Here is a 23,707-nt window from a genome sequence, read left to right on the forward strand (position 1 = left end):
CTTAGAAAAGCGAGATGATTAATACATAATGATACACTAAATATATTATTCACTAAAATGCGCCAGTAAAAAAATATGAATGTTAAGCACTCTTACTTATTATACGCATGTTTTTCTGAAAATAAAAAAAAAGTGTGCGGGACTGTTCCCCTTTTTCAAATGAAATTTCAAAGCCTAAAGTACAATTGCATATATAAACAAAAAAAAAAAAAAAAAATTAAACAGTAAGGAAAAGCAGTGTTTTTTGTTTGTTTGTTTATGATCTCTTAAATATAGGTAATAAGATAATTAAATGTAAAATAAGATGATAGACGTTCAGAAAGGGGTTTAACCGGAGCTCGCAGTCTCGTTGCCCATTGGCATATTGTCCATAAAATCTTCATCGTCATCTTTGGTTTGAAATTTGGCTTTATTTTGCCTGACCATTTCCATACGTTTCTCCTTAAAACATACGAAAAATTCATTAAAATTGTATACTTTAATGCCTGTAAGTATGTTAAATCGAAAAAAAAAAAAGGAATGTTTTCTTGAATTTCAATATTTAAAGCAGTTAAATTAAATTATTAAATAATTAATTTAACAAAATTTTAATCAAAATTAAAAATAAACTTACCATTTGTTACAATTAATTAACTTTATCTTAGGAAAAAATCGTGTAAAAAACAGTAATTTACGCCTTTAAATAAACAAATAACAAGTATATATTGTTGAACTTCTCGCAGCTTTCTATATTCATGACTAACTTTTAAAGTTTCGAAGCTATAGAAAAACTTATAATAGACCTTCTTTTTCATTGACTTAGTATTTAGTCTACTTAATGAAATAAATTGTAGAATAAATAATGATTGTAAGTAGTGTAAGAATTATAGTTACACCTTAGTTTGACAATTTAAATGATGTAATATACTGAAATAAATTTATTTCGAAATTTAAATTATCTATATTTTTATCCCAAGATGACTTAATGCGCTACATACATACTTTATACTTATATCTTCAAATTATTACTATTTAAACAATTTCACGAAAAAATCTCATTATTTAATAACTTTATTAATTATCGTTTTTATATTATACGAATATTTAACAGATTTGATACAATTTGATTAAATATTATATTGATCGCGTCGATCAAAGGTTCAAGGATTTTTAAATATCTAATTAATTAATTGACTTTTGTTCATTTTCAATATACTTCGACGGTTTGATACAATATATTGACCATTAATCTAATAAGAATTTCAAAATGACAATAAACCTCGATATATTGACGATATTTTATTTCATCGTTGCATCATCTATAATGAAGATTAATTATACTAATAAAATGTATGGCGTACCTTTTGGAATACTTATACTAAAATCAATGGCGTAGCTTTAATAAACGGTATATGAGAGTTTATTATTATTATTATTATTATTATTATTATTATTATTATTATTATTATTATTATTATTGCCTGCAAATTTAATAATAATTAATATAATAATTTTTTCTTCGTAAATAAACGTTAGATTAATGAAACGGTAATTGTACTCAATTTTCATTTCTCAATGGACTCAATTTCAATTTCCAAGGGTAATTTTACAAATGCAATTTGCATTGTTCATTGAGCACAGATATTTAATCCCCTTCGTTACAAAAAGACTCAAATTAGTCAATCAAATTGGATAAGGATAAGACATAAACAAGGACTTACATGATTGCGGTACTTCTTCATTTGCTTGCGTTCGATGGTCACGCGCCGCTCGCACGCCTGATTTAATTTAATTTGAATTTGGAACTCGAGCTGTTGAATCCGATCGGATATACCTTGGCGCACACGAATCACTTGCTCCTCCTAAAATACCATATTGTTGACTGTGAGCCACGCGCCATTAATGTACTTAGCGGGGCTAGTAGCTTAATAATTATTATGGATAGTTCGCGGTACGTTATTATGCCTCACTTATTATGACTAATCGAGCTCGGCATTTAACATCAATTAAACGTCGAATGAAATAAAATATGGTATTAGTTCAACTAACATGTTCCCTGAGGCGCTCGACAATTTTCTTTATGTTTTCGTCGCGCTGGGCTGTGACGCTCTGGACTTTCTTTTCAACGGCCTTGCGCACTTCTTCAGTCTGCACGTCCAGGCACATTCTTGTCCTTTCGACAGACTCCAGCTGCAAGGGTGAATTTGACTTTGTAAAATTTGACGTGAGAATTGGATTAATAGATATTGACGAGGTCCTGATTTTTTACTCACGTGCTCCTTGAGCTTGTTCCTGAGATCGGCGATGTAGGCGTCCCTCTTCTCCTCGCTGTTGTTCATTTTCGTGTCGAGGGACTCGCGGGTGGCATTGACGAAGTTGATGTTTAGTTGTTCCCTCTTCCGGGCGACCTCCTCGAGTTTGCTTAGTTGGGCATTCAGGGCGGCGATCTTATTAGCCTCGAGGGAGAGGCGTCGCTCCGCGGCCGCGCGCAACTTGTCATCGATATTGGCCGTCTGGGTAGGCGACGGCTGGGGCGAGAGTGTACACTTGGCCGGGGCCGTCGGCTCGGCGAGGATCACCTCATATCGTAGTCCACCTTTTGTCTTCTCTTGGCAGCGAATCTCGGTTGCTGTGGACACGAGGATCGCCGATTCATTAGTTATCAACGACTATTTTGCCCATACTTAATGACATCTCCATCCTTTTATTTCTCAACCTGTCGCGCCTGTGCAACGTTGGAGTCAATGACACCGAGATCTCTTCATTGTCTCTATTCGACATAATTTACTGCATTGAGATATTGATAGGGAGGGGATGGGGGGTCGAGGCGCGATGTTTAATCCTTTTAAAAGATTTATACTTACTTTGTGCTTGGACAGAAGCTCACTCGTTACAAGAAGAGAAATTATAGAATGAGGAAATGAGAAGAGGATATAGGAGATAGATTTAATATCGAATGAAATTTTATGGATAATTAATAAGGTGCATTGTACATTGACATCTTGACACAGATTAAAATTATTTCATAATTTCATAATTTACTTTAACACATTAGAAATTCAGCATCTTTGGTATTGTATAGCATTGGAAAGGTTGTATGCAGTGAATATCGAATTGACAATAGGAAATGCCATTTTGATACGTCTAACCAAGTACCACGGAATATATTGTCGCAGGACATTTGAAAGCTAATAAATTTCATTCAATTATAAAGCACAAAATTATTCATATATTTTGCCATATAAACAAATAAACATGTATTATAAAAGCGATAATAAAATTCTTCAACTTATATAATCTAAAGCACCTACAAATAATATGAAATTCTCATTACTGTTCAACATGCACTATTCAACATTAGCATCAAATTATCCATTTTCAAAATTTACTTATGATATTTCATTTTCCTTAAGTTGGATAATGTCTATTTTTTAATTAAAATCAAACTTCACGTCTGAAATACATAATTTTTTTATAACAGTTTTTACATTGGTTGATATTCAAAAGCCATTAAAGTAATCAACCGTGGTGCATGCGCGACAAGCACGACAATTCACAATCACGTTAAACGTAATTGTGAAAATCGTAATACATATAAGAACCTAAATCATAAACCCAGTAACTCAATGTAATTATATTCTTATAATAGACACATTTAATTTTCGCGTCAATGGTTATTGTAGATTTTCTTTGGTAAAATTAATATTCACGCGAGATCTTCGTCGATCGTTACTTTTCATTGAACGAAATAAAAGACCAGTTTGCGACTCATATATTTCATTACATTAACATTTAGTACAATAAGTATAATCAATGTAAATTGAAGTTTATATGCTACAAGCTTATATTTCCCCGTTTATATCTGTGCGTTTATATGCGCTGATATTGGCATTTTAATGAGATAGACGTAAGGAACGGCAACTAAATCAATATTACGAGAATTTCTTCATTAACCAAAATATCAATTGGAGACTCTCGCTCTAAAATTGATCTCAATTGCGGAACGTAATTTTTATAATTAATTTATTTGACAAATTTTCGAAGATATATATATATATATATATATATATATATATATATATATATATAATAGCTCGAAAGAGGGAAAAATTTTCGAGCTCTTACAGAGCCAAAGTTCCGAAGTAGAAAGTAGCAGCTTTGCTGAGGGAAGTCGGATGTAAAAAGCATTGCAAGTAGGTTCCGCAATAGAAGAGGAGAAGCCCTATTATATAACCGTGGAAATGGATGGTAAAAGTGCCACCACCATGGTTGCGGAGTAGTAGCCCCATTTAATCCCTAACTATTTAAAGACGGAAAAGGCGGCAGCCGGTCAGTCAACCCCTATGTCGACGGCGAATGTCGTGGCCAAGAGGAGGCGAATCCACCACCAAGGACAACCGAGAGCCGCACACGCTAATAAAAGAAATCGAGCGCAGGGGCGAGAAAAGCGAAGTCGGCACCCCTCGATCCACCCGTATAGTCCCTCAGTGAAATGGGTGCACGCACGAGGATGGAGGAGGGGTCGCGACCCCGCGGGAGAAAGCCAAGGAAGGAAGGTATGACTCAGCCTCGCGGAGGAGGATCGATCTGTCGAGGCGCGCCACGGCGTCTCTGTGCCGGGGTGCGACTTCCTCGGGCGAAACGCACCATCACGGAGGGCGACGATGATGTTCCAGCGGGGTCCGTCTAAACTGGTCGACCCGTAAATTGCTTTAACTTGGTCATGTAAAAGAGAGAAGAAACTAGCTTGCCCCTTCCCAAGTCTTTCGCTTAACTTGTCTTTCCTTGTTCAATCGGTATCCGCATCTCTCGGACTCTCTCGCAACTTTGGCCATACTAGCATTCGTACTTGCTACGTAAATTACGTGGTGACTAGCTTTGCACGCCCTTAAACTATGACTATCTTACTCATTCCTATTGTTATTAATTGGCTTTGGTTAATACAAGAAACTTTAGAAGCAAATGTACGGTCGCGACTTCACTCGAAAAACCATGATTATAAAAATGCAAATCAATTCTTAATAAAATGGACGTTGTTGTCACGCAAGAGTATTCCTTAAATGCCAAATGCTTCGCGTGAATTCGATTTTGAATATTCTCCACTTATGTCTTGGCTATGGAATAATAGAAAACCTTACATTTTTTATGATGTAATGTAATACTTATTGTAATGACATACATCCGTTATGTCTTCTTACCTTGCAACTTTGCTACATTAAAGGCGTTTTGTATTATACACACACACACACACACACACACACACACACACACACACATATATATGTATATATGCTTATAGCATATGTATAACTTAAAAAAATGTTTACAAAATTCTGTTCAAGTAGTGTTCATTCAGTCAATAAATATTTACACTATTGGGTAAATAATAATCTACCAAAATTATAATATTAAGTATTGTAAGCTTTATAATATTTATAAAAATAAACTATTAATTGCCATGTAATTCGATGAAAATATCATACACCATTTTCCAAATTATTTTTAATATTATACATTATTGTATCCAATATTTTTAACCAAACATTAGAATTGTATTAAAGTATAATGATCACAGTAAAATTCTAGATGAAAATTCAATGATTTCATTAGCTATTCGATGATTTTGATTAGAATGTGATATATTTGAATTATATAATTAATGTTTAATATTTATTTTACTTGTAAATGCAATATGAATTGTATGGAAGTAAAAGAAAAGCATAAAATTTTATCGCCTGTTTTATAAATTAATTACTTCTATTTTTTCATTACCATAAAAAATGTTTATATAAGAAGAATTGACTTGATAATAGAAACTTGAGTCTTACTGAATATTCTTGAATTTTTCAAAATAAAAATGAAATCGCTCTTCACTTTAATCAATCTTTTTTCCTTATCCTCAATAAATTTTCTCCTATAGCTTATCATTCTGTCACTTATTTGAATTCAAATCTACTTGAATAAACAATCTTTCAAATTCATTTGAAATATCAACTTTTCACTTTTATATGTCTTTGTTTATCATTATACTCCCCCCTCCCCCTCCCCATCCCCTCCCCCTCCTCACTGTACACACGTACACACACGCGCGCGCACGCACACACATATTAATTTATCCATTCATCTACATATGTATCTCAAATAACTTAGCTTAGTTTTTTTATTTTCTTTTTCTTTTACCTCTTGGTACACTGTAGTTTCATTTTAGTATACAAATGTAAAAATACCTTTGTCTCGCAATTCCGATATTGCGGCTCCTGATCTCTCGCGTGCAATAAAACGCTAGGGAGATGAAGGGGGCGATGCACTGCTGTTGCTGCCACTCTGATGCATGGCCAACCCACGCGTTGAACGAGAGAGAGAGAGAGAGAGAGAGAGAGAGAGAGAGAGAGAGCAAGTGAAGTAGAGGGTGCATTGAACCATGAGGGATTGCTACAAAGCTACTACCGGTTTCCCTCACCATCAACGGACTTGTCTTTCGGTATCCCGAGACACTTTTTTGTAACTTTTCTTTTCACTTTACAATTTTCTCCTTTTATGATTTTACTTATTTTGAAGGAAATGCAAGAGCCGGTGCGCAATCTTTGCAGGATCAGTGAATAGAAAGTTTGATATTATCGTGGACGGATGAAATTAATTTGTTTACTTGACTAGTCACATTAAAGTGCATTAAGTACAAACAATAGAAAGAACAGTAAATAAGACGATTTAAGAGAAATAATAAAAATGTACGCATCAATATCTAGATATTTAAATCATTGTTCACAGTATTGTCTATGTTACTCACTCATTGCTTTTGTTTATGTTTAATTAAAAAATATATATGCAAGCCCTCGAGTGTATTAAAACTTTACGAAAGGGATATTATATTTTATTTCTCGAGGAATACATGAATACTTTTTTTTCTGTTATAAATATCTTTAATCGTGATCTCTTGTTTGAACTTATTTCTGGAAATATTTTATCATATCTGTTCCATCAACTTACATCATGTTAAAATAATATAAAGAAGAGTCAACAAACTCAAATATTTGTGCCACTCGGGCACTGAAATTCAGCAATAAATAACATTTAACGAGTTTTTTCCTTATCCTTTATCATCTAAAATCCAAAAAGAACACATTCACTTTAAACTCGATAGAGGCCAAATGTCGATAAGGTTTTCAAGTATTTTAGCCACTAGTCTCGCATGTACATTTATAGAACGATTTTTCTAACTCTATAGACGCTCGAGCTGAGCTCAAAACGCACAAATATTAAGCTGATGCTGCAGCATCCTGTCACGATATTAAATATTTTTATAGTTTGTTTGGTGAAACGGGAACGTGGATACCACTTACGAAACTGTATTTACGTATTATCATGCCAAACATTACATTTTTACAGATACACTGGCGAATTGGATTGACAAAAGTCAATATAATATGATACAATTTCACCGTGTACTGCCCGAATGACCCTTTAGTTATAATATTGGCAAGTTTCTTGGGAAGCGAATAGGAATTTTTGGGGCGTTCGGCTTACTTATTTACTCGCTCGATAAAGAGCCAAATTATAGTAAATGTAGTCTCGATTCGAGCTTAATAATTCTCTGAAACACTCGTGCGAAGTTAAATATATAAAACCTTACTCGATTGCGGATAAGACTAATATAATAAGATCAATTCAGAAATTCGTAAGGTAACGAGCGATCAAAGTCTCGACTTAACAATTATGTTACTGCTTGTAGTCGTTGCTGAAGTACTGTACAAAAGCAAAGTCACTTTTTCAAATTCTACGATAATTTCACGATAAAAAGTATGTAGAGACTGGGCAGTTGTAATCGGCGACAAACATGCGCTGTCGTGCGTGCAGTGCCAATAAACGCGATAAAAGTGAGTGAATTGAAAGGAAGCTAACAACAACAACAACAACAACAACAACAACAAGATCAAACTCGACGCTTTTCTTACATTACATGGAAAGGCCAAATGCGGGTAAAAGAAATTGCCGTCAGGCGGCGCACAAGCACATAACGAGGGAAGCGCTCGCGTAACATTACAATACTCAAGCGGTCTCAGCGGGAAACGGAAAACGGAGGCTGCGAAAGCTAAAGTCACATATAACAGTCGGCACGGCTCGGCTCGGCGATACTCACTTATGAACTTGACTTTCTTGGGCTGTTTGGTGCGGGGTTTCCCCTTACCGCTGGGCTTCTTTGCTGGTACGGCCACTCGTCGCTGTCCCGACGTTTTTTTACCTGTCCGGGGCAACATGGACAGACGTGTACACACGAGGAAATTAATAGGGGACTCTCCGAGGAAGTCTCGCGAGGAGCTCGGAGGGCTTTTGTATCATCGACTGTCACTTTTTAGTCAATGCGTAGGCGCGACATACTCGGCCCGAATTCTCGGTACTCGACATCCAACGAGGGGATCCAACTTATTCTACTTTTTTGCCTCTGACAATCGGGGCTGGCCAATTTTAAGATTACTACCTATCTTTCGCAATATTGTATAAACTTATTTGCCGGTACTTTATGACGATGAGATTAAGAAGGATTGTGCTTCGTGTCGTTTTAAAAGCTATGCTATTAGTAATATATGTTGGTGGCCGCCTTGAAATCGTTGATTATGACGGCTTGAATGATATGGCTATGAATTTTTGTTAAATTGTCCTTAAAATTTGCTTTTCCCTCTATTATACCAAGATTTTACAAAACCATACATCACTGATTTATGCAAATGAGGCGAGATTGCTATTTAATTTTGCCTTCAAATACAAAATAAAATCAATTGAATATTTATGCGCGCTAATTCGAACTTTTTAAGTGCCTTTACTCGTAATTTTATGAACGAAAGCAATTTTTATTTATTTGTAAACGCTTTTGTTTTTGTTTTTGTTTTTTTTTTTTATCTATTTATTATTTTCATTTTTATTATTAACTCGAATTCTCATTATTAAATAATAATTACCAATATTGTTCAGTTTTTTTATTTCTTTTTTTTTTTAAACGATCAACCATTAATGTATTTAAGTATTTTAATTCCCATTTAATATGAAGAAATACTGTGAAGTTAGTTAGTTAGTTTAGTCTTAACAGTTAATTTCAACAATACATAGTTATTTATGGCATAAAGCATAAAAATTGTAAATTACAATTAAATTAAAAAGTTCGTCGATAAAAACGTAATATAGGAAAGCTGACAATAGATTCAGAAAAATCATGCTATTGTATATAACGAAAAGAAAAATTTATCTTCATTAGCGCAAATAAGGAAGCAATTAACTTCGACTGGCTAGAGGATCCAGCGAAACATGATCACTATGAATTCATTTTGTTACAAGTACGAAAAACGTACTACACCTATTCCCATTGGTAAATAAGAAAATATCCGCGTAGTCGTGAAACTATGGCCTTTTCTAGTCGCTTTCCTAAGCTGACCTGGAAAATTTTCGTGCCAAAATTGGCTGATTGGTGAATTTTCATCGTCGTTTTCTTGATTTTTAACTTTTTTACTATTTGAATTCGAAGCTTTTAATACTTGGTTCGAAAGATTTTTCTATTTAAATTTTATATTCGGAATTCGGCTAATAAATAAAACTGTCGATAGAATTTTATTCTTAAATTTTAATCGACTAAATCATAATGTCTCCTTTCTTGTTTCAATATTATTACGACTAGTCGATGATTTCAAGATGATAGGAATTCTCAGCAAAACTTTTTTTTCCAAAATTTTTTTCCATATATTGATGAGCTATCGATCGACAAAATATTCATTACACTTCAAAGCGCCATTCTTTAAATTATATAATTTATTGCGTATAACTATTTACGTATATAGGTATTCTTGATACGTTTGAATTATACAAATAGCGTATAATTAAAATGTCTTGGGTTCGTAAATTTGGCGAAAATTTTCTTCTAATTTACCAAGGAGAACAATTTATCAATATGTTTCTTGTACGGTTTCGAAAAGCATGCGATAGTTGTTTGTTTGTGCATTTAAGGCATTATTTGACAATAATAAACAGTAAATTGTACACTCCAATGAATAAAAAGTTGACTAAAAATAGTGGAAAGATAAAAGAAGATAAAGATAAAAATAAAAAATATTAAAAATAATTTTTCAAGCTTTTAATAATCCATAACAAAATTATGGAATATTGACTACTTATACTTGGAGAATATAGGGAAAAGTACATTATTTAACAATTAACTTCATTCATTTGATAAACAAATTGTTACTTTTCGCCTTTTTATATATAAAGTTTTTTTTTTTACAAAAAAAGAATTACGTATAAATGCTAGCATTAATGAATTATTATAATACTACACAAATTAACCCATACAAGGTATTAGGCGATAAGACAATATAAAATGCGAATTTTAACACGAAACTCTGAGCTTAATCAATAACTTATCGCATCAGAACGTATAATTTTCTTTAGATAAAATTGAAATTTATATAAATAAGAGAGATAGTAATTATCCTAAATGATGACTAACAATTCAACGAAACAATTAATATCCATTTTGAAAATCGAGACAATTAATAATATCAGTGACACTATCGACTGTTTATAATTCTTTGCTTTTTTCTTCTCTTCAATGGTATATCATTTTAAAAGACATTGGAGCGGTAATCTAAGTATTTAAGTCGGCATAAATAGCTCGAGTGTTGATTTCTCGTATGGGCAAGTGTGTACGGCCGAGGGCAACGGTACACAGCCGACAAAATTGATCCGACTGCAGTGGCCCGGATAGCGTTAGGATGTTAACTACGGCGACACGTCCACGGTGACTTGTCAACGTCACACGCGCATCGACCCCAACGAGAGTCCAACCAACCGCCATTTCACAATGAAGGCGCCACGAGCTCGAGGATTTGCAACGCACGAAACCCCGATATTCACTGGGTGCATAGAGGATATTTCTTCGGGTATGGAATTGCCGTTTGTCAAAATAGCCGCAACGGAAGCTGGCCGAGATTAGAGGAACGCCAACCTTCATCGTCCGAAGGAAAGACCATGGTTCATTCATGGTCGAAGAGCTTCTCCAAATACAGTCTTCTCGTTCACCATGGAATGGACAACGAGTGGCTCAATGTGACAAGTATGATGGGAAAGGAAAGAGCCTCGGATGGTTTTCGTATGGGCTTTAAGAAATTGGATACGAGCTACTGTTATATTTCGTCGATTATTATCGAGGATGAGATTCAGAAGATATCTTTAGCCGTCATTAAAGTATTTGAAGTAAATAATGACTCGTAACCTCGCGTGTCAGAGTAAAAATTCTACAGTCATACTAATTAAGTTTCAATTAAATTCTTTTAATATTATTATTAATGGATTATTGCATTGTACATGTATACATAAATGTATATACGTATATTTTTAACGAAATGGTAACAATAATTGATTAAGAAATTCAAATTTTTTTTTTTTTTTTTTTTTTTTTTTTTTTTTTTTTTTATTAAGTACCGCAGTAAATGAGAGTAAAAAGAGATAACTAATTGGACAAGGATTAATATTTATCCTTCTGTCAAATAAATTTTTAATCAACGTTAAAATAAATAAAATTAAGAGCAAATGTAAAGTAAAGATCGATAAGAACGGCATACATAAAAATGAAGATAAAAGGGCTGACTTGCGTTGAACAATGACAGGGCGTATTTGCGTACAATATCAATCGATTAATGCACTTGGAATAAAGTGGAAAACAGTATCGTTAGAGATTAATTAATGAGTGAAAAATGTACGAGACGTTTATAATAATTACAAACGTATGGTGAGAAAATAACTAAAAATTTCTTTCTTTATCAAACATCAGGCATTAACAATATTTTCTAATTATTTAATATATGGAAAATATAATATCTTGATTAGCTCATTCTAAAAGATTATAAAAGAATGCGAAAAAGCTCGTATAAACAGGCTATTCGAATAAGTCATATGAAGCTTCAATAAGGGAACTACGTATATGTATACACATACGTTAAATGTCGACATTAAGTAATTTTTATTTCTATAATTTGGCGCATCGTGCCAAAAGAACGGATCGATCATCGCTCGTATCGTTCTACGGATAATTAACGATCGATCGTCTTTTATCTTTACGAATTTACTTATTTTTCTCATTAGGGGGAAAAAAAAAAGAAGCGAATAATGTCATTGACCAAGCACTATTGGACTTATGGTGCTGAAAGATACAAAATATATTCGCTATATCCTAGAGAATCCTACGAATGTAAGAAATACATATTCACGAAGAACGAGTCTAATGGAGCGATAATATCGACAAACTCATTCTGTTTGATTGCCAAATGCGTGATTCAGTAGTCCTGGCAGATTGTCGTAGACTTGATATCCTAGCCAGACAAATGGTTGATTTTGATGGGATAGTTGAACGTACGTACTGTATATCTTAACCGCCAGCTTTCATTTTTATAAGATTTTAAAAAATAGAGATCGCTAGCAGTTTATAATTAATTGTAAAAATTCATATGACAATTAATGTTTAATATTGTCAAATTAATTAACTCGTCTGTCGAACTCGTGAAACAAACTTTATTAATGGTAGTGATAAGCCGTAAGGGAAATGTATAAAGAGTAGTACTGTTAGTGCATTTGATAATATTAGCCGATACCGAGACACTATATATGTCATACAATTTAACTTTTAATTTATGACGACTGCTTCTGTTAATTATGCTAATAAACCGAGTTGATTGTACAAGAGAAGATTAAGTTAGTTTGGTATAACTAAATATACCAGATAAGGTGTTCCGTTGAAACGAATAAATATCAAATATGTATCTGTATAATCCAAGTAAGTTAAAGCAAAGTTCTCAGCTTTCTGTATTACAAAATTAGGAATGTATTATAACTATTATATATTCAAAAACAATAGATGAAAGAAATTTTTACGAATTTTACGATCTTAATGCTCCAGTAACAATCGACTATAAAAAAGAAAAAAAAAAAGATAAAGAAAAAAAAAAAGAAGAAATTATATTATTTTGATTATTAGTAATTGTCGTTGTGGGAATTAATTATGTCATGATTAGTTAATAAAATATTCTATAAACTACATAATATATGTGGTTTCATTTCCATTTTGTTTGAATTACTTATGTATAACTTAATTAATGAGCGAGCATACTTATTTTACATAAGAAATTTATAATTGAAATGGCAGATATTTATTCTACACTATATTTATATTTGTAATTACAAAAATATTAAAGTTAATAAATTTATTAAAAGAATTTTATTCTGATTTTTTTTTTTTTTTTTTTACTTGAAAGTTAAGAAAAATTCATCGATAAATCTATATTTACATAATTATAAAATAATTTAGTTTTCCATTTTTTTGGTATAAATTTTTAATTTTTATATTAAATAGAAAAGTTTCTTTTGCATCTGTGCGTACGTGCGATTTGTAAACATTTGCCAACCTAATCGCTAATCCAGAATTTGAGCATAACCATTAACAGCAAATTTATTCTGTTATTAATAATAATATGCCATTAATAATGTAAATGAGAATATATTTGGTGGCACATTGCAACGTTGCTATCAGTATTTTCATTACAATTTTAATATTTCCTGTTTTTTTTCTTCTTCTTTTTTTTTTAATTTTTCTATTTTAAATTATATTATTTGATTGTTATCGATAAAAATTATTAAGAATTCAATTTGATAATACATATTTGCACATCCTCGTTAAGTTATTTTTCAAAATATGCTCATTCCGCTCTAAAAATTTGAATATTACATTTTAAATTCAATTCATTGTATGAACCGTCAAACTGAAATTTATTCTTTTATAATGTTTACAAAGCGTTAATGTCGTGTTAATGTGTGGATATCATTAGGTGACCAACATAAAATGTAAAATAAAATTTATAATGGAATGAGACGACCTTCCGAAAACTTCAGGGACAAGTTAGAAATCTAGTTGTGCATTGGCTTACAGGAAAAGGATAAACGAATCGAGGCGACATTATTTTTAAAATATTGAGCGACACGCGACATTTCATTCACTCTATATACACCTTTTTACATATACATAAATACATATAAATGTATATATATATATATATATATATATATATATGCAAAGCAATGTTGTAACTCGACGTAAATTATATGTTTAATTTGGAATTTTTCTCTTTCCAAATTACCGTTTTATTATTTATTTGTTGCCAAGCGCTACATTAGGATAAAAGAGTTTAAAAATATCAACAACATAAGTCATTTCAATAGTAATAGATACAAATCTTAATTCATTTGAAATATGTTTCTCATACGATGTTAACTATTTAAGACTTTTATTATGTATATAAATGTATATATTATGTATATAATGAAACATATGTATTCAGAATGATAATAAAAGGAAAACTCCTCGTTGCAATTGCAATAAATTTTTTAATTTTAAGCATAATCCAGGCATTATATTCTTGAATAAAGAAGACAAAAAAATGTATGGATTATAATTCAATTCGATGTTCTTATTGACACACAAATTGCTTTGGCTCACGACTTTTTACACTCAACTTTTACGATAATAATTTCATCAACTTCTTGTCCATTATTGCATCGATAAAAAAATCGAATTCTTTAAAATTTCATAATCTCTACAATAAGTTTATACAATATTATTTTCTCGATAGACTTCCAATGGCGGTTAATCATTTTTTTTCTTCTCTTTTTTAATCCTACGATAAATTCGATCGGGGTGTGGGCTAAGTACATCATCCTTAATGACGACTCACCGACAAGGTTGAGAGGAGTCTTGCAGCTGTGGCAGAAGCACTGCAATACAGAGTCGCGTACAAGACCGATCAGCATCTTCCGTTTATTAATCTCGTACCTTTTTTCCTAAATCAACTGAAGCCAACGGCATAATAGAGTAATTAAAATTATTTTATTGTCCTTCCATCATCACTTACCCGCCCCTTGCCCTTCTTTATTCTCTCTCCCACTCTCTCTCTCTCTCTCTCTCTCTCTCTCTCTCTCTCTCATTTCAGATTGCTCTGCATGGCTACAGCAGTCGGTTGACCATAAGTTTTCATAGAGTACTACACGAGACTGTACTTTGCTAAAAATGCCGATCGACGTTGTTGTTTTTTCTTTTCAAATTTTAACTAAAAAAAGTTCCAATGAACGTTGTAATATTTATAGAATGTAGTACAATGCGTTAGTTTGAAAACGGGGACATAAATACTATAAATTTAAGATCGAGAAATAAATGTATATTTCGCAATAAAATTTCGAGTCAAGTACGCCACTTGTTCCACCTACTACTCAACCTACTACTGGCCATGCACTTTTTCATAAATCATTTATAAATAACCTTTACTAACTCTCTTCTAAATGTATACCCTTCGCATCTTCTACATTTTTTCAAGCGAACCAATATTTAGAATTCGTAATGCAATATTAAAGCGGCAAAAAGCCATCCGGATATTATGCCGACAAAGACCCTTATGTCTTACTACTTGGTACGTTCCCCCGGTTAACCCTTTGATTACTCACTCGAGCGACTCCTTCCCTTTCTTCTCCACCACCTCCTCATTGAGACAACCCGAGAGAAGCTTTGAGAGAGACAGAGCGAGAGATGCGAGGGTGGAAGAAGGGCGAGAGGAATAATGAGTCTCGCGGCGTGAAATTGAGGCAGAAAAAAAAGAAAAAGAAAAATGTCTCCTGTTAATGTGTAAAGTGCGCGATTTCACCTGGTAACACTGAAAAATTGAAGTGCGTCGGACGTTGACGAGATAATCGACACTGCGAAAAAGCCGGCAATGGTCGTTGTCGAGTGCCTCAGGTATGCACAATCGGGGCGGTGGCTGATGGGTAACTGAGGGTAGGAGCGACACCGACGGTGGCGTCGGCGGCCACAGCACCGCGACGCCCGACGTCGCTCGATATGCCGGCGGCTTACTCTCCTCTCGCGCCACCCCGGCCGTTTCCACGATACCGGTGATACCGTCGACGTGCGCCTGCCTCGACGTATACGCGCTTAGACATTCAGTCAGTTCAGACCTCCAAACTCAATAGATGCAAATCGGATTTTCCTCCACTGCAGCTTTACATTCGATTTTATATTTTCGCAGACGTATTTCGGAGACTTGCTTAATCGGGCAATTAAATTGATGCCGGCATCCTCTACTTAAGCCCAATACTTACTTAACCGGCTTCATTCACGGGCGCGCTACCTTACCGATCGAGCAGTGCTTATCAGATATCCGGTTAATAAGCCGTTTCAGTCATAAATTTTCATTTTCTTTTCTCACTATTACCTTATTATCTTGGTAATTTAAGATACGGCTACAGTATGCTCCCCTCCAGTCTCATAATAACGATACCAGAGACCACGAATATTTCGTTTCTCAATTTGCCATTATGTATACAAATTGACAGGGATGACTCACTCACAGTAGCTGACATCACAAGCTCCACCATCACCCACCCTCCTCCCATCTCAAATTTATTATAAATAATTCTGTGTTAAAAAACAAAAAGGGTCTTGTCCTACTTAATGTATTGTACAATTTCATATAAAATTCTTTTAATGTCAAATAATTAAATCAACATAACTTTGTCTGATAAAAATAAAATATATGTATTTATTACTTTTCATATTAGGTAACTTTTTTCTTTTTTTTTATATTAATTTTAGAATTAAGAATCTGGTTTCGAGAATTTCTCTTTATTTATTCTCATCCATAAAAATCAATAATTGAATGATCAAGTCGAATGTACGACTGGATTTCTATTATTCGTATGTTCAAAATCGAAGTAACATTAAATATGTTAATTCGTATGTTTAAAATTGATTTGGCATTGAAAATGTTCTTTGAATTCTATTATAATACACACACACACATATATATATATATATATATATATATATTTTTTTTTTTTCTTTCTATTATCTTTGGTATATTTGATGAATAATTTTATTTTATGAATAATAAATTAATTATAAAAACATTTTAATTCTCGTATAATCCATAATTGATTCTTTGATAAAATTTAAACTAAATTTATGAATGAATGATAAACAAATCTTAAGAAGATTTTTGAAAAATATTTGTATATGCATTATGACCACATTTATAATTATTTTAATTATAAATATGGCTATTTTCTCAAAGTAATTCTTATAATTAATTAATTCGTATTTTGCACTTTTTTACAATCTAAGAAATATTATCATTTTAAATTATTTTTTAATAATGTAAAATATATTTCACGTAAAAATTAACTTTAAAAAAAATTATTATACGATTTCGAAAAATATTATAAATATACGTTATTCGAAATCAAAAGATATATTACGTTCAGTTTATGAATAATTAAAAAAAAATTAATTATTTAAAGGGTAAAAGTATTGTAAAATATTGAAATTCTACATGAAATTTTAAAACTGATATATAGATAAATAAAAGAGATCAAAACAAGTAATAATCATAAAAAAACATTTAAGTTTTAATTAGTTAAGTAAACCAAACTTCTTTTTTTTTTTACAGAGTAAACGTAACCAATATAATCATGCGATTGAATTGCATTTAAAATTGGATATTAATAGTAATTTTATTTCCAATTGATTAGCGGCGATTAACTTACAATGTGAAAGTCATGGATAATGTGCAGGAACCGAGTGTGCTATGGTGGATTAAAAAATATTCCGATTTGCCCCGATACTTTATTCTCGAACCTATTAAATCTTCAACGAGTGCGGGTGACTCGCGAGCATAACGGAAACGAGACATGAAGCTGGCAGGACTCCCGGCGCACTCAGAAAATATAGCAAGGACAATAAAAGGTGCCTTTCAACTATAATACTCTTTCATTCTTTGCTTTCTGTCCTGCATGTCTTTCTCATCTCGATTGCAGTATGCAGGTCCCGTGTTATTGCTCGTATTGTCCTTTTTTGGTCGCCCCAAGTAGTCGTTGATCGGTGGTACACGTATTATCGAGATGAAAAATACGGTTAAAAGGCTTGTGAATAATTTTCGTTAGTACGTGGGCTTAAAAGAAAAATGAATTGTTAGTGGATTTGGTGTGGTATTTTATTGATTAACTCAAAGTTAATTTTCTAACATAATTTGTGCTCAATAATCTTCATAGAGTTAAATTTGTACTCTAATATGCATTCGTCCTTTACCTTGTATTAAATCAAAATTATTTTCAAACATTTTCCAATGCAGATATTCATAACATATTGTAGTTTCTTTTTCAAATTATCGGATTGCAAATAAATTTTAATGTTAATTTGAAGTTATTTATTTATATATTTTATTAGATATAAATGTTGAGATAGATAGAAAAATTTATTTTAACGATCTGAAATTTAAGAATACAGTAAATTATTAATTTTTCATTGAATATTTATTAATTATTTACTCCTTTTATTGCTTATTTTTCGATACTGTATCTTACTTTGTTCAATAAATATATATTATCAACTATTTAAAAACCATTGTATAAAATCTATTTGCAATGCTGCAAGGACTAATTATATTTCCCATTTATACGTAATTGAATTACTTGTAAGCAAATATGCCAAGTCTGGCATTTTTCCATTAGATTGTACGGTGTATTATCTTACATCCGATATCTTTTTCTTTTACACTATTACGCACAAAGTACCGCATTAGAAATTACTCTACAGATAATTTTAAAGAACTCCAATTCTCCAGATTATGCATACTTAATTTATATATATATATATATATATATATATTTTTTTTTTTTTTTTTTTTTTAATATATGTTAAACCGTATTTCCACAGTTCTTTTTCACAGCTTCACTTGTTGAATTCCATTTAAAGTATTATGATACTAATGGTAGGATGTACTCTATAGGAATCAAATAACTCACAATATTATATTCAAATATAATACTTCGATAAGGAGAAAATAATTAGATTTCGTTGAAAGAAGATGTCTTTCAAACTTAATTTGCTTCTATGAAATATTGTCGTTAATTATATATTTATGTATTTTCATATTATTGTATATTTTGATACCTAATATTTTTGAAGAATTGTTTATAAAAAATTATTTTTCATTTTGTGCGCATCTGTATTTTGATTTTAGATTAAAAATAATTTCAAAAACTAGGATTCCCGACATACTTGTAAATTAACTTAGAACGCTTAAAAGAAATATAGTCAACAAAAATTAAATATATATTGATTATTCATGGTAAAATTGTTGAATTAAAATTAAGAATTTTAGAAATTTTTTCTTTTTAATTTGACATATAATTATATAGTTTATTGATTAATGATTTATTTATTATAACGTTACTAATATAATGTATTATGATATTCAATTTTTTGAGACCTAACTTTATATTCGTTTCTATAAATAATTTCTGTAACAAATTTCATATTTATTCATACAACTAACTCTTACAAATTTGTTCCTACACATTATATGCATCTACCATAAAAATTCAAAGAGGTAGTAATAAAAAATCTTCTAACTTTCTCTTAAATACAATTTGTATTTTGACACTACAATAGTCGTGATATCAAACGAATAGATGTAAGAGCATTTTATGTTAATCTCCCCGTTGGTGGATCAAAAGTCGTTTTTTTTTTTTTTTTTTTTTTTTTTTTTTTTTTAATTCCAATGAAACAGTAAAAGTGCTTAAAAATGTCCTTATTTAATGATTTTCTGATAAAATATAAAATAAGTCATGTCATTTAAGGAAGATTTATTAAATTTATAATTCTAATATGCTAACATATTAATTATACTTTTTATACATAAAATTATACCTTAAAATAAATGTATAATATATATATATTATGTATAAAATGAAAAATATGAAATGGATCGAATTACAACTATCAAAAGTAAGATGACATTTCCAACAATAGAAAACGGCTCTCCTTAAGAAGTATAAAACTTTCGAACTTTTCATCCACTAAACAAGACTTTAACGAAAATATTATTCATTGATTTTATTTGCATGTATTGATTGTAAATTTATATTTTGAATAAAAAAAATTTTTTAAATATGGAAATTGAGGAACGAGCTCTAATATTGATAGCATAATTTATAAATAAAAGAATCTATTTATCATTACATCGTATTATTTGATAGCAAGAATGTAAGTTTATGTATTAAACTTTTTCCAAAATCATTCCAAAAAAAAAAAAAAAAAGGGAATAATAAATTTTTCTACTGTCTATATTTGATTGTGAAATATCTGCAATGGTTAGATCAAGGCTAGATGAATTATAAAATTGTAATTTGTGAAACTGGAATAGCTTTACGTGTCGTGAGCATTAATCATTTTTTAAAATTTCAATAAAAAATTTAAGATAATTTATATTTAGATTCTTAAAAATGGAAAATTATACTGACTTTATTATCACCTTGTGAAAATGCAATTATTGTTCCCAAAATTATTGAACATACGTGTCAATGTATATAAATATCTTAACGTTACTTTCGAATATCCAGGAGTTTAAAAAAAAAAAAAAATGGTTGAATATAGGTGTATTCTTCGAGATAAATATAATAACGATGAAATAGTAGAGAAGACTTCATAGAATAAATTATGGAATAGTAGTACCCCACTTGTTTTTTACAAGCTTCAAGGTTCTCAAAATCTGAGTATTATATAATATTAATAAATTTACAAATAAAAGTAATATTGTGAAATAATGTATAATAAGTGTAAAGTATTTTTTTATATTATATAGCTAAATGTTTTTAATTTGAGAAAGTCGTGAGTATCGTATTATAGATAACTAAAGATAAATTAAGCATTCAATGCTAACTGTTTTGATAGATTATGTCCTAATTAATTAAGCCATGATAACATAAGCGATAAATATTTTATGAAATAATAATTTTAGAATAAATTGGAATAATTAGCTTAAGAATGTATAAAAATATAATTGTAGTATAGAATTAATATAAAAATTTCAGGATTGATATATATATATATATATATATATATATATATATATTTATTTATTTATTAGATATAAAAATGACTATTTTTATAAATGCAATTAAAAGGTTTATATAATTTGTTAATAATTGATGCATTAATTTAAAATGCAAATATTTGCATTTCATAAATTAAAATAAAAAAAATTAATACATTGCCGATTTGAAATGTTATAGACAATTTGGGTTCAATTTGAAAACATAATTCAAAATACTTAAAATAATATTATTAATGTACATTAGAGATGGTCAATTTTATATATTTGTATATTTATAACGATTTATCAAATTAAGACAACGATATATCCATAAATTTAATAAAAATGCCAGAGGCTTGGACCATTTTTTTCTCTTTGAATCAGTGAAACTAGTTAAATTACAATAATATTGAGACTTAAGCTGAAATTAACATAGTGGAAAAATCTGTAATAGGTGCAGTTAACGAACTTTCCCTTGATTCAAGTCAATTTCACACCGAAGAGAAACCGCAAGTATCATCAATTGCGAACAAAACACGGAAAAATACTAAAGTTTCACATACCAGTTCTGAAAAAGTTTCTTAGTGGTCCAATCTAATAGCTTGATATATCGAGTTATGGAGCTAATTAAGTTTATATAGAATACGTAAAATAACAATACCTGAAAAAAAAAGTTATTTAAAGCTTGATGGGATTATTATCGATACAACCACTGACATATATATTATTATTAAAAAGAAATTTTCAGCTTATTTCTAGAATTTACTTTCTACTTTAATTAACAACCTATGCAAATAATCACGCTATTAATTAATTTTAATCTTTTGTCTTAGAACGATATTAAATTCGAAACTTGGAACTTTTGGAACTTTCAAAAGGAATTTCACAAAACCTATTGATCGTCATGTCTTTTATATAGCACATACCACGCACGCAGAAACTTGTGCTCCATAAAAAAAAAAAAAATAAAATAAAACTTGACAAGTTGGTCTTCATTCTTGGCTAGAAATGAAACATTATAGGAAATTTTCACCTTCGAAAGCAACGGCGAGGATTAGCATTATCATTGAATTTCCCCTATACGAATTGGGTGAAGAAATCTTGGAAAAGAATGACGGAAATGACGAGTGACACTTTTCAGGAACGACAAAAAATTTGTGTTCGAGCAACTTTATCCTGTTCGTGCATTCGGTGATTTCGCCGTTGAACGTCCCGCGGATCGAACATTTTCACTGCTTGTCGGACTAATTGGCTGACTTTTTTTCTTTTTTTTTTTTTTAAAGAGTATTGTTCGGAGGATTATTTATTCACTCGTAAAAATGAGCGCTGCGGCTGTAAAATTTCTTTTATTTTCATTTACATCAGCAAATAATACCTTGCGCGATGAAACGCAAGTTTTTGAGATCAAATATTTGCACGTACTATGGAACAGCGCGGAGGTCATTGAACTCGGATGTTCCAAGGGACCTCGACTCAAATACGCCAGACTTTGGTTAATAACAAACAGTACATTGAAATATCACGATTGCCTATTAAATTGATTATAAATTTCCAAAAATTAACAACAAATTATGTAATTCCTTTAGTTATTTTTTGTCTTACAATATATTTTATAAAAAGTTAAAAATGCAAAAATGCAAAAAAAAATTTTACCCTATTGTCTAACAGCGAAATTCATAATTTACACATAATAAATTGTAATTTTCAAAAATCTCTCTCTAACCTATATTATTCGATAATAAAATAAGAGCACAAATGACATTCCGTTATATTTATAATAATTTTCAAAGCTGAACTTCATATTATTATTGTATAAAAATATTTGAAAATTGCGTAATTGCAAATCGAGGCTACTCGAAATATCCCCTTATGTATTTATAAAATTCCAAATAAAATCTTAGAAGCTTTTAAGATATTCTCCGGTTATAATTTACGTGTGGATTTAAATTGGAAACCTTAGCCCAAAATATGCAAATGAAAACTTGAGAAGACCGAATTATGCTTTACCCCTAAAAATATAAATAAAGTTCAGTTGTTTTACAGCTTTGAAATAATAAAACGACTATAATAGGAATTTGAAAAAAATTATATTCCATTGATATTGGCATACTATTTTTAGTTTCTGCTTTCTTCAACTTTGTAATACGAGAGTGTAGTGAAATTTGTATGGCATGAGTTAAAAAAAAAAAAAAAAAAAAAAAAAAAAAAAATCTTACAATGTGAATAAAACAGTTTTCTCATAAAATTTTTGTGTTTATCTCTAATTATACGAACGACATAATTAATATATAAAGTTTATTTTTAATATGGCTAATGAAATACATGATATTAAATAAAATAATATATTCCCTATATCTTTACCGATCCTGTATTTACTGACAGAAATCATTTTATTTAATTACCAATGAAAAAATATGATTAGCTAAATGTGAGTTTTAACAGTAGGAAAATATGTCTCTGCGCGATTATTAATAACAATATCGATTATCTCAATGGCATTAAAGTAATGTCAGTTACAACATTCGACAAATTTTCGTTATTTAACGGCGTAGCGTATGAACCGAATGCACACATTCGTTACGCTACAAATGAAAGACTGTTTAATGCATCGCAATGAAGAAGAAAAAAAAAAAAATAAATAAATAAGGTAATCAATGACGATTTAACGATTCTGTGACTCGTGAAATTACTTACCCTCATTATCGACGAGCCTTTGTGTTGCAGTCGCCATACTAAATTTTTTGTCTATAAGAAAATCAGAGAAGAAAAAAAAAAGTTAA

At 30.8% G+C, this 23,707-nt stretch overlaps 1 protein-coding gene across 1 annotated transcript in view; it reads right to left on the reverse strand.

Moving 5' to 3' along the window:
• Window positions 1–327: 327 nt before the first annotated feature.
• The window catches only part of stai (stathmin), a 25,382-nt gene continuing 2,002 nt past the window's right edge, over window positions 328–23,707 (reverse strand). Inside the window, exons 2-6 of the mRNA XM_011507410.1 lie at window positions 23,622–23,672; window positions 2,253–2,608; window positions 2,029–2,169; window positions 1,701–1,841; window positions 328–441 (exon numbers count right to left, since the gene is read on the reverse strand). Of these exons, the coding sequence (XP_011505712.1) occupies window positions 328–441; window positions 1,701–1,841; window positions 2,029–2,169; window positions 2,253–2,608; window positions 23,622–23,658 (789 nt within the window). The 5' untranslated portion in view covers window positions 23,659–23,672. The remainder of the gene's footprint in view (window positions 442–1,700; window positions 1,842–2,028; window positions 2,170–2,252; window positions 2,609–23,621; window positions 23,673–23,707) is intronic.

The sequence above is a fragment of the Ceratosolen solmsi genome, unplaced genomic scaffold, assembly GCF_000503995.2.
Source record: "Ceratosolen solmsi marchali unplaced genomic scaffold, CerSol_1.0 scaffold6, whole genome shotgun sequence".
Classification (NCBI taxonomy): Eukaryota; Metazoa; Arthropoda; class Insecta; order Hymenoptera; family Agaonidae; genus Ceratosolen; species Ceratosolen solmsi.